The 11,436-nt window shown below is 42.6% G+C and overlaps 1 protein-coding gene across 1 annotated transcript; it reads left to right on the top strand.

Moving 5' to 3' along the window:
* The first annotated feature begins 453 nt into the window (after positions 1-453).
* Positions 454-9,050, top strand: CYSLTR2 (cysteinyl leukotriene receptor 2). The gene is made up of 2 exons (XM_059840375.1): positions 454-791; positions 8,061-9,050. The coding sequence occupies exon 2, from the start codon at positions 8,065-8,067 to the stop codon at positions 9,007-9,009; it is 945 nt and encodes a 314-aa protein (XP_059696358.1). The 5' UTR covers positions 454-791; positions 8,061-8,064; the 3' UTR covers positions 9,010-9,050.
* Positions 9,051-11,436: the final 2,386 nt, after the last annotated feature.

The following is an 11,436-nucleotide window of genomic DNA, read 5'->3' as shown; positions in this document are numbered from 1 at the left end:
CACGTGCTGACAGCACATACAGGGACAGAAATAATCAAGCTTTACAGCTACAGTGTGTATAGAAACCTATTTTACAGCAGCAGTGGGCTCAGAGCCCCCATCTGTGCAGTCAGCACTGCTCCACTAAGAGGTGGTGAAGCTTAAGAGGGGGTAAGGCACTCACTGCAGCCATTTACTCATGGCCTAACAGAGCTCTATCTGTTCCTATAAAAAATCAAGGAAAATTAGTCCTTCAGCTTGTTAACTCAGCCTTGAATTATAAATTGAATGAGATTATGCACCAAATCCCAGAAGCCTGTCAACAGTTTTGTTATTTATCGTTTTGTTTTCTGGGAAGCAAACAAAACCAAATATCTTTTCCCTAATTCAAAGAACATCTTTCATGATTCATGGGAAAATTATTTGGGCATCCCACTATTATTTTGGGCAACTCTGACTGATGAAAGCACATATATAGACGTGTGAGCCCAAACACAGAAATTCAGAATACTTCTCATCATACCATGTAGCTGTACAACCTCTTTCATTGAGGAAAATAATGAAAGACTGCTCTGTGATTGCTAGCACCACTTCTTGAGCTGAGAACATTTCTCTTTTAAGAGGTAAGAAATTTTAATCAGGATTTACTTCCCTTTACCCTGTTCATGGTTTTTCTTTGGCTTCTACATTAGTAGCACTCGAGTTTTGCATCAAGTTTTTGTGGGTTTCCTTTCCATTAAAAAATCCTGAAGTCTGTGACCAACATCAAGCAGAAGGAAATACTGAACACACCAGAAGGTTCATGAGCTGAGGTGAGACAAGATTGTTTTACTTTCTCTGCTGTAGATAAAATAGTTGCAATGATTAAAATACAATGTACTTTTCCTTCTCACTATTTACAGTTAGGGTATTACTTTTCAGAGACAGTTGACCAAATTCTCTATGACAAAGCTGGTGTTGAGAAATTTTTTTGGCAGAAAAAAGGGTAGATTTATGTAACTAGGATTGTTTGCCAGATGGAAGATAACAATGAAGTTGTGGATCTGATTAAGAGAGCCTTGTTTTTTAACTAGATGAAAAATATGCATTTGGCTTATGGCAAACTTTAAAAATAAAAGGTGTTAAATGTCAGACTCTTGGGGTTTTCTCCATTAATGTGCATTTAGAAAGGTGAATAATATGCCATGTTTTGATGAATTTAGTGTTGATTCTAAATATTGCAATTTTTTTCATTTATTCTTGGTAATGCTGCTCCTGAAACACAAAGAGATTATTAGCAAGGAAGCCAGTGGGAACTTAAAAAAAACATGAGAACTTCTGTTTTTCTTGGAAGTGCAGTGGCAAATGCAAATGATCTCCTATATAGCAACAATATTACAATTGCCTTCCTATCTGGGAAATAAAAAATAGACTCAGGTGTCTGGGATTCTCTTTAGACAAAAGATTACTGTGATAGATGCAAAGATGATACAACAGGTTCTAACTGCTTCTCACTTTACATACCAAAGTAGTATATTTTGATGGAACAGCCTGATTTCCCCATTTAACTTTTATTTATGGAGAACAACTTATTAAAATGAAGTTGTTTTGTCATTCCTCCTGTTATAGTGAGTGCAGTGTTTTAGAGCAGCAGATCTCAGATCAACAGTTTGGAAATGGAGAGTTTATTTACACCTTTAGAGACAGTGGAGGTTTCATATTTAGCCCTTCAGCAGCAGCACCCCTCCACCACACATCTTCAAAAGGACTGTGTCCTTCTGTCCAGACATGGCACAGAAATCCATTCCATTCTCTGCTGGGACACCATATGACTTGACTGACTGCCCTGTTTAAGAACAGGGCTAGCCCAGGGATGCTGACTATACTTTACTTGCCTTTCTCTGCATGTTCTCGAGCTCCATAATCTCTGTTTTTAGTGTGGAGACAAGAACTGTCCAGTGGGGGAATGCATCAAGATTTTATACAAGATTTGATACCCTACTTGATGGTGCCCCTCATTTTGCTGACAATTTCGGTTCTTCTGCAGCTGTAGCCAATGCAAAACTGACTTCAGCAAATGGTCAGTGATGCCAGTGCCAAGTGCCCTTTCCCGAGTGCAACAGCCAGTTTAAAGGCCACGTAATTAGGCACAATTTAGACTATTTTCCCCAGCATGCATCACCTTACATTAAAATGTACTAATTCTCATCTGCCACCCTTCCAGCAGGGCATCTGCCAACATGGAGGACTGTCATCTCCAGGCTGTTGATAGAGACACTGGATAAATCTAGTCTGAGTGCCAAACCCTAGAGGACTCCATTGCTTATTTATTGAGCCCCAGCTTTGCTTCCTACACTTGAGCCAGCTTTCAGCCCACAAAAGAACATGCCTTCCAGCTCTCTGGCAACTTAGCTACTTAAGAAACCTTTGTTGCAGAGCTATGTTGAAGGCTTTGACAAATGCAACTCTATAAATGCACACATATCATAGAATCATAGAATGGTTTGGGTGGTAAGGGATCTTAGAGATTATCTCATTCAAAGCCCCCTGCCATGGGCAGGGACACCTTCCACTAGACCAGGTTGCTTAAAGCCCTATCCAGCCTGGCCTTGAACACTGCCAGGGATTCCATTCCCCCTTGTCCTACCACAACATGCCCTTGTGAAAAGTCCCTCTCAAGCAATCTTGTAGGGTCCCTTTAGGTACTGGAACATGCTTTAAGGTCTCTCTGGGGTCTTCTCTTCTCCAGGATGAACAGCCCCATCTCTCTCAGCCTGTCTTCACAGAAGATGTGCTCCAGCCTTCTGGCCATCTTCATGGTCCTGCTCTGGGCCATCTCCAGCAGGTCCATGATGTTCTTATGTCAGGGTTTCAGGGCTGAACGCAGTGCTCAAGTGAGGTCTCACAAGAGTGAAGTAGAGGGGAAAAATCTCCTCCCTCAGCCATATATGTACATCCATATATCCATATATATATATATATATATATATATATATATATAAGTATAAAATGAACACTGGGTCCCCTTAATCCTTAATCCATTGTCATCACAGCCCTTCAGTGGGTAAGCCAAACAGGCTTACCCTTTTCAGAAGACACAATGACTTTTTCTCAGCAGACTGGCATTCAATGAGCTCAGTGCCCTCTTACAGATACCCCCAAAATGTCCCAGAGGAGGAAATCGGTCCTAGTGGTGAGTAGCTCCCAGGACTGATGACGAGCTCACGGCCTTGAGCAGCCTTATCAAGCCCTTCTGGTGAATGAGAGCTGCACTGATGACACATCAGTCCCCTGGCACAGGGCCTGATTGCAGTGGTGGGTTACGTGCCTTGGCCAGCAGTCTCATGGTTTGAGGTCCTGTGGGATGCTGATATGAGTGCCATCTGGTCTCAATTACCTTTTGGACTCTCGCTTATCTAGTTGGTTTAATTCTTCCTGCCCACATCTGTTGAGTGCTGCTGGCTCCTCTGTCCTTTTTACTGTACCAGCCCTGAAAATATCCCAGCATCTTTGGTTGGGAAGAGTGAATTCCCTGAGTTTTCCTGCTATGACTTTATTCCTAAGAGATCTTTTGCCACCAAACTCCCCTGCCAGTTTCCAAGTGGTTTTTCATCTTTCAGTAGGTTTACAAAACTTACTGTCAACCAGAACATCCTTTATCAGAAGCTCTTCACCATTTTTTTTTCTTTAATGCTCCCAGTTTCCTCTCCACATTTGATCTGTCATGATAGAGACTTTCCTGTTCTCCACATTTTGACAAGCCTTCTGCTTTCCAAATGGAGATCTTTTCCTTATAGCAGTCTTGGTAACTATTTTACTGATAGACATTGGGCTCAATATTTCTTAAAGTGCCTGTTTCTTTTGGAATGGAGGCTTGTTAAATTTTCTGTTTGTTTTTAAAAATAGCCCCCAAATTTGTGTAGGCTTCTTCCTTCTGGGACTGCTTCCCTGTCCTACAATGCTGCTGAGCCCAGCTCTACTGTGATTAACAGTACAGAGCTACCTCCCCCAAAAACCTGTGGAGCACTAAAGATCAGATGGCATCATGTAGAGGTAGAATGCCAAGATAGAACGGCGTCTTGTGATGCTGATTTTTTTTACAGGACTAATTATTCTAGGAATCAGGAAGTTGTTGCTTATGGACATAACATCTCATCCTGCCGCAGCATTGCGTCATTATAAAGACACCCCAAACCTCCTCCCATTGCTACCTGCTTTCATCTTCCTACCCTCACTTAATGTGCTCTGGCAACTGTCATAACCTGGTAAGGAGCTCAGTAGTGCATTCCTAGTGGTATATTTTTATTATTAGAGTCTGCCTACAGGAGCCCTGTTGTGCTTCTCTTCAGCCACAATATTTTTACAGTGTTGTGAGTTATGTAGTCCCTCCTGCACAGTGCCACTCCTCCACCCAAGCATCCTACAGTATCATTACCATCAAGTTGGTAGCATGGCAACACAGGCTCCTATTGATTATCCTTTCTCCTGCAGGTCTCTGAGGTTTCCTTTGCACCAGGGTTTTGGTCTCATGCCAAGCCTGATGGGTGCTCTATCTCTTTTTTCAGGTTTGAGATCAGTGTAGAATTACTCGTAAGATTTGGTTTTGATCAGACATTCAAGATAGCATGTGCCAGTCTATTGGATTTGCAGGCAGTTGGATCCTGAGCTTAAAATATGAGACATCTGGGGCATTTTTATTAGTTTAGTATCTTCTTCAATTAAACAAATCTCCTCTTACTTTTGCTTTATCAGCCCCCTACCTGTCTTGCCCACCCATCCATTTGTTAAGGATGTAAAATTCACCTTAGGCAAGGAATGTCTTTCTGCTATCATCTTACCTAAAACTGCACTCAAGCCAGGCTAAGATAAAAGGAGAAATATATATTCATAATAAATATGTATAATTTATAATATAGATGTAATTTGTAATGAAAGATAAATATTTCTTAATAAAATCCATGCTAATCAAGCTGTAAGTATTTTTTAAAGATTTCACAGAAGAAAAGATAAAAAACCCACTCAAACTCTACATCTAATCTATTCATGCAACAATTATTTCAGAAAAGGCTCCCTTTTTCTTTCTCAGCTGATTTTCTCTTTCTCATGCCAGGGAGATTGTCAGAGCCTCAGGACATGTGTCAGCTGCTTCCATTTGATAGCTTCCATCAGTGAAACTTGTATATAGAAAAAAACTGTTAGAGAATTTCTATCAGATGAGCCTTGCAGTACCACTGAAGGGAGAATCCCATTTCAGTTCTGCAGTAGTTCTGTTTGTCCTTTTTTTTTTTTTTTTTTTTTTTTTTTTTTTTTTTTTTTTTTGAGTTCTCTAAGATCTTACTGCAAATCTCCCTTCTTTTGGGAGACACAGAAAATTCCTATAGGTCTAGTCTCAGGAAACCGTCTGGATACTTCTGCTGAAAATGAAGTTTATGGTCTGTCCTTAGATAGATCATTAGTTCTGCATATCTAGGAGCCATCTCCTAAACTTAGCTGGCTAATTACAGTTCTTGGAAGGCTAAAATTCTCCCCTTATCCTCTGTGGTTGGTTGAGGTAGTCCCACATGAAATATATCTTCCACTTCACCTTCCTTTCCACATTGATCTATGTGTCAAGACACAGCCAACAGGAGCATCCACACATGAAAATTGTATGGGTCATTGTTGGCCCTGTGCTGAGCACAGGCACCATAGGGCTTTAAGAGCTTTCAGCTTCTTTCTCTTGGACATCCCATAACAGCTTGAAACTTGTGTTGGAATAACTTGGAGACGAGTCTGAGGACTGATTTTCTTACTAGGGTCAAGAATACTGAATTTTCTCAATTGCACATGCACTATTCTACTCCTAGTCTAGGTCTAGCTGGAAAGAGAATTGAGGAGCATTTGTGCAATTAGAGGACAAAACAGCTTAAATGGTAGTTGTTGGCTAGATACCCTCATGTGGGGAGCCTGAGCAAAGTGCCTCAGCCCCTGTGCTTGTAGAGCTTTCCTCAGGGTGCAGGGACCCAAGGGCTTTTCATCAACTGAATCTTCACTGCTCCAATCCCATCCTTCATCAGATAGCACTGGACACAAGCCATCACTCCTAGTGCTGGGCAGGGCTTGGAATTTGTCCACAGTCCAAGTTCTTCAACCTCATTTGACTCCTCTACCGCACAGCTGGCACACAAAGCAAGAATGCTTCAACAGGCGGCGGATCCCTTCGCTAATATTTTCTTGTGTTTTGGGGTTTCTAAAGGCAAGGATGCCTGGACCACAGGAAAACAGAGTTAGAAGGGCTTTTCCCTTTGCCATACCTCAGGCTGTAATGTTTCCCTGAAAAATGGGGGGATCATATTCATTCTGGAGAAAAGTTGGTCTTTGATCTCATACAGAAAACATGTGTATCAGACTGTAGTTCCATAAAGAAAACCAAAACAATTAAAAGTCCTTTGATTGCTGAAGATTTGTCTTTAAAAAGAATATATTTTCCATCTCCTTCATGAAGAAAGAGCATCTCAAACGAGAAGGAGATTAACTTTAGGAGCATGTGTTTAGTCAGTCCAGTGCTTTCCTGAGACCCAATATCCATGAAGTGCTCCGTGGGAGCCCAGCCTGGGGTTGGGCTTCCCACGCTTCCCATCCCATTGGGGCTGGATAGAAACGTGCCTGCTGGGGCACATGTGGTTGCTATATTTAAGGGACTCTGACAGACTCTGAGACACAGCCCTGGCGATACCATGGCCTGCTCTGAACATAGCTCAGGTTCCCACACCACGGCTCCAGTTTGAAAATTAGCTCCCATTTGCAGCACACTGGGTAGCTGGGTGTTCAAAGTAGCCAAATGTAAAGCCAAATTTACCCCCAAGGAGGGTCCACCTGTACAAATAAATTAGTTTCAAATTGTGAAGCCAGTGAGGTTCAGAATAAGAGATAGGATACTGTCGTGTACCATGGGTGCATTATCACTCACAGTGGGGCAAATTAAAAGCTTCTTTTCCATGCATCTGGAAATGCCACGTCATTGTGGTTTTCAAGCTAAAAATTTCCATGCCCCATCTTTATTGGCAGATACAAAGAGGGAATTGCTCCCAGTGTCAAACAAGAAACAATACTGACACCTTCCTTTGAAAATACTATTAGCTGCAGGACAACTGAGATAAGAAATCAAGAGTTCAGAAAATAAATAGACACTAATGAGAAAAAAAATATATTATTTCAGTGGTGTTTTAGTGATGAGTAGTTTTAATTTGGTTGAATTATAGCCTCACAGGAGGAGAAATGTGTCTCTCTGAGCACAGCCCATTTTCTCAGAGGCCATTTCCATTAGGGGTGCAAATGGGGGCTGCCCTGGAAGCTGCAGTGTGTGTGGATGACTGACTGCGGCAGAACAGCTGAGCACAGACGAGGTTAAGAGAGTGGTACGTGGAGCAAAGGCCCCACAAAAAGAGACATAGAAAGCCACCAGGAGCTAACAAGAAAGTAGAAATACAGTGCAAGGAGGAGGGAGTTTAAAAATAATCTGAGCATAATTAGCACAGTGTTTGCGCAGTGTTTAAGGTTAAAATGTCCTAAATTTTTACATGTGTCAAAATACGTCTGGTATTGCTCAGGAAATACTGCCAAAAATATACCAGAAACATTTCCCTGGTTCCAAAAGGCAGATTCAGTTATTTTGGCTTTCCATTCTAATTTGAAATGCAGGCCTAGCAGTGGGCAGTGATTTCTCTTCTGATCAGGTTTTGATGTTTCCATGGTAGGTGACTGGGGACTCAAAACTTCCCTGCCGCAAAATGGCTGACAGCAAGCTGGCTTGTTTTGCACAGCAAAGATCAGAGACTTGTCATTAAAAGAGACACACAGCACCTCTAAAAGGCAGCACTTTTAGAGGCTGAGAACACAACCAGCTGCTGTAGCACTGAAACTCATTAGAGCTTACTTGGGGCCTTGTGTCTTGAGACGGGTATTTACTGGGAAGTCACAAGTAATTACTCGCTAACGAACCCTTACTTCCCACTGTCATCTGCACCTTGCAATTTCTGCCCACAGTGGAGCAGTCCCAAAAAGCCAAACTCCCTGCCCAGCCTGTAACCCAGCACTCACACCACTTCTTTTCCCTTTGGCAGAAAAATGGAGGCGCTGGCTGAGACTATGAATATTTCCAAGGAGGCACTAGATGGCAGCTTCACTAACAGCTCCTCCAACTGCACAACTGACAGCTTCAAACAAGTAATTTATCCCATCACGTATCTCTTTATCTTCTTCCCGGGTGCTGTTGGAAACAGCCTCTCCATTTATGTTTTCTCCCAGACTTCACAAAGGAGCTCAGTAAACATTTACATGCAGAACTTGGCCGTTTCAGACCTCATGTTTGTCAGCACTTTGCCCTTTCGGGCCTCATATTACCTCTTGGGATCCCGTTGGATATTTGGTGACATCCTCTGCAGGATCATGACTTACACCTTGTACATGAACATGTACTGCAGCATTTATTTCCTCGCCGTGCTCAGCGTGGTTCGTTTCGTAGCCATCGCCCACCCGTTCAAACTCGGACAAGTGACCAACACCAAGTATGCCAGGATTACCTGTGTGGCCATATGGATCTTCGTGCTGGCAGCTTCCAGCCCTCTGTTAAACAAGGCAATCGCTGGCTACAGCAACCCCGTCAAATGCTTGGACCTCCACCCCTCCAGCACACAGAGGCTCCTCATGATGAACAGCTTTGTCCTCGTCGTGGGCTTCATCCTGCCCTTCTGCACAATCGTGTTCTGCTATGTCTTTGCCATCAGAGCGCTGCTCAAGTCCAGGGCTGGACAGAGCGGGAGGGCAATCTGTCACAGGAAGGCGCTGTTAACCATTGTCATCACCCTCGTCCTCTCCCTCATCTGCTTCCTGCCCTACCACATCCTGAGAACTGTCCACCTGATGTACAGCAGCTGCAGCCAGGCCAACCTGCACAAGGCGCTGGTGGTCAGTCTCTGCCTCGCTGCCATGAACAGCTGCCTTGATCCCTTCCTCTATTACTTTGCTGCTGAAAATTTCAAAGCAAAAATCAGAAGTTTGTGCTGTGGGTAGCTGGTGCAGAATTGCAAATCAATATACAAACATATATATATATATATATATATATATATATATATATATATATATATATATATATATAATCCTGATGGGATCTCTAGACTGGGCTCATACTGTTCAATGACAAAGGCTGTGTGCTGTGCTGCTGGCCAGCCTGCAGCTCTGCTGCTCACTGTCAGGCATCTCTGGAGCAGAAGTCTCTGGGACAGCGTTCTTTGTAGGTGACCAAAACTGCTCTGGATGATCTGAGGACAGGTGGCTGGGTATGGTCCCTGGTTGTCTTCTGTTTAGCAGTGTAGAGACACCTCTGTTGTTCACCCTCCCCAGGACAAGGCATTGAAAGGAATCCACCTTGCTACTGGAGTCCCATTATTTCATTTCACAATACTGAGTGACTTGAAAGGGAATCTGCTCACCTGACCACTTCAGTGTCTGTGCCTGAACCTCTCAGTGCTCCATTTCCCTGCATGTGCAAGGGTTCAGACACTGTGATTCCCTACACATTCACAGTACCCTGCCAGTTACTGTAAACACTGTCAAAGGGTTTGCACATTAAAGAAATATAAAGCATCACTTGTACTTTCTACTGAGGCTGGCTTAAAAAGAGGAAGAGAGGCAAGCAGGACTCAGCACTGGCTCAGGCTGCTCCAAAGTCACTAACATGTCTAAATTTTCCACTCTGAGCCAGCCACCAAGGTATTCTGCTTAATATTTCATGGGTTGTCAAGTGAGAGAATGATTTCAAGCAAGTGGCATCGTCCTGGACTGTTGTGAGTAAGATGACTGCTGGCAGTGAGGGCAGGATGCGGGTGCCCAGAGCACTGGGCTGCGTCCTGCAGCTCTTCATGTGGAGTCAATTTCTTCAAGGTCATTGCAACACTTTGTTTTTATGCCCAGTGTTGCCAGTGCTTTTCACAAAGCTGAGGCTAAGCAGTTCCATTCCCACGCAGGGATCCAAAGACAAACTTTAAAAATTATTTTGGTCCAAAAAGGTCGCTAGGAAGTGGTTTCCACTGCACAGGTAAATCAGTCTGACACCAAACAGCTGCCAAAGGCACTCCCAATTGCTCATCTTCAATCTCTTCTGAGGAGGAAACTGATCCCTTTTTTCATAGGATTAACTTCCCATTGGTTTGAATTTCCTACATCAAACATGAAAGAATCCAACCTGGGAAGCACTAACCCAGGTACAGGAAAATAGATGGGCAACTGAGAAGGTGGAGGAGAGCTTTTTTAGAAAGCAATGGGAATCTACTCCTGTGTGTACTTTGGAAAATTTCATCGAATGGCTGTCTGTATTTGTAAGTCTCTGAATATTTTCTAAAATATGTTTTCTAAAAATTAGACCTAAGTGAAAACAGGCTCAAACTCAGTTAGACCATATTTAGATTTTGGGTTTAATTACCTCATCTTTTACTAAAAACAGACAAGAAGTTTAGTCATATTTTCCAAGAAAGCAGCTGGACTTATATGAAAACTAACGAAAATGCTGAAAACCTTCCCTCGCCGTAAAATTCAACCAAAGGAAGGTTTCTCTCTGTGAAGATGCTTCTCAATGCTCTGAACTTTTTATGGAGAAAGAACTCCATAAGCTGAATGTTATTGCTCCCAAACAAAAATAACAGCAGCAAGCTATTTTTAGCTTTGCCTGAAATATTCAGAAAACAAATCGTTGCTGGTCAGGTGGAAAAGTATTTGGCAAATCACTGGAAAAGGCACATTTTTTCTTGGCTATCTAAGGGTTATGTTCAATCTGTTTCAGTCACTTGATGCTGCCTTTGATGTAAGCACAGAGTTTTATCAGCAGCCTTCACTAAAGTTCATGCTCCAAATCCTTATTTCAATGATGCAGCAGCATACCTGAGAGCTGACCTAATGAGGCCACGTGAGTTCCTTGATCCCATGCTGTTGAGGAAAAAGGGAATATTAGCAGTGGTTTGCAATGGGAATTTGATAGAGATGGTAACCATGCAGATATAGCAAGCTCATAATTGGAAGGAAGGGGCAAATTCTTTTTCTGTGGTTTTCACCCGTCAGGAAGGAACCTGAACAGAAACAAGGGACGAGCTTGAAGCCTCTCATGAGACACCACCCACTTCAAATACTGCAAGAGAATGCAAAAAAATAGCCACAGTCTAATCTCACCCACACGCTTCTGTCTGTATCTGTCCTGTGCACCCGATTATCAGATAATTTTGCATTTAGAGGCTATATGTATCTCTCTTATGAGGTCACTTTTTTTGTATTGATCACACTAGCACTCTGTTGGCAATTGAATTTACTGTCAGAATTGCCTTTTAATAAACTAGATTTACCTGTGGCTGAAGAAATGTTTTTTATTGATCGCACAGCTAACAAGGGATCTCCTCTGGGTGCAGGGGAGAAGGAACAAGAAACAGATACTGAGTTTCTGTAAGTGGT

The sequence above is a fragment of the Haemorhous mexicanus genome, chromosome 2, assembly GCF_027477595.1.
Source record: "Haemorhous mexicanus isolate bHaeMex1 chromosome 2, bHaeMex1.pri, whole genome shotgun sequence".
In the NCBI taxonomy this organism is placed as follows: domain Eukaryota; kingdom Metazoa; phylum Chordata; class Aves; order Passeriformes; family Fringillidae; genus Haemorhous; species Haemorhous mexicanus.
The sequence above is the reverse complement of the archived record's forward strand: the minus strand, read 5'-3'. Positions and strand labels throughout refer to the sequence as shown.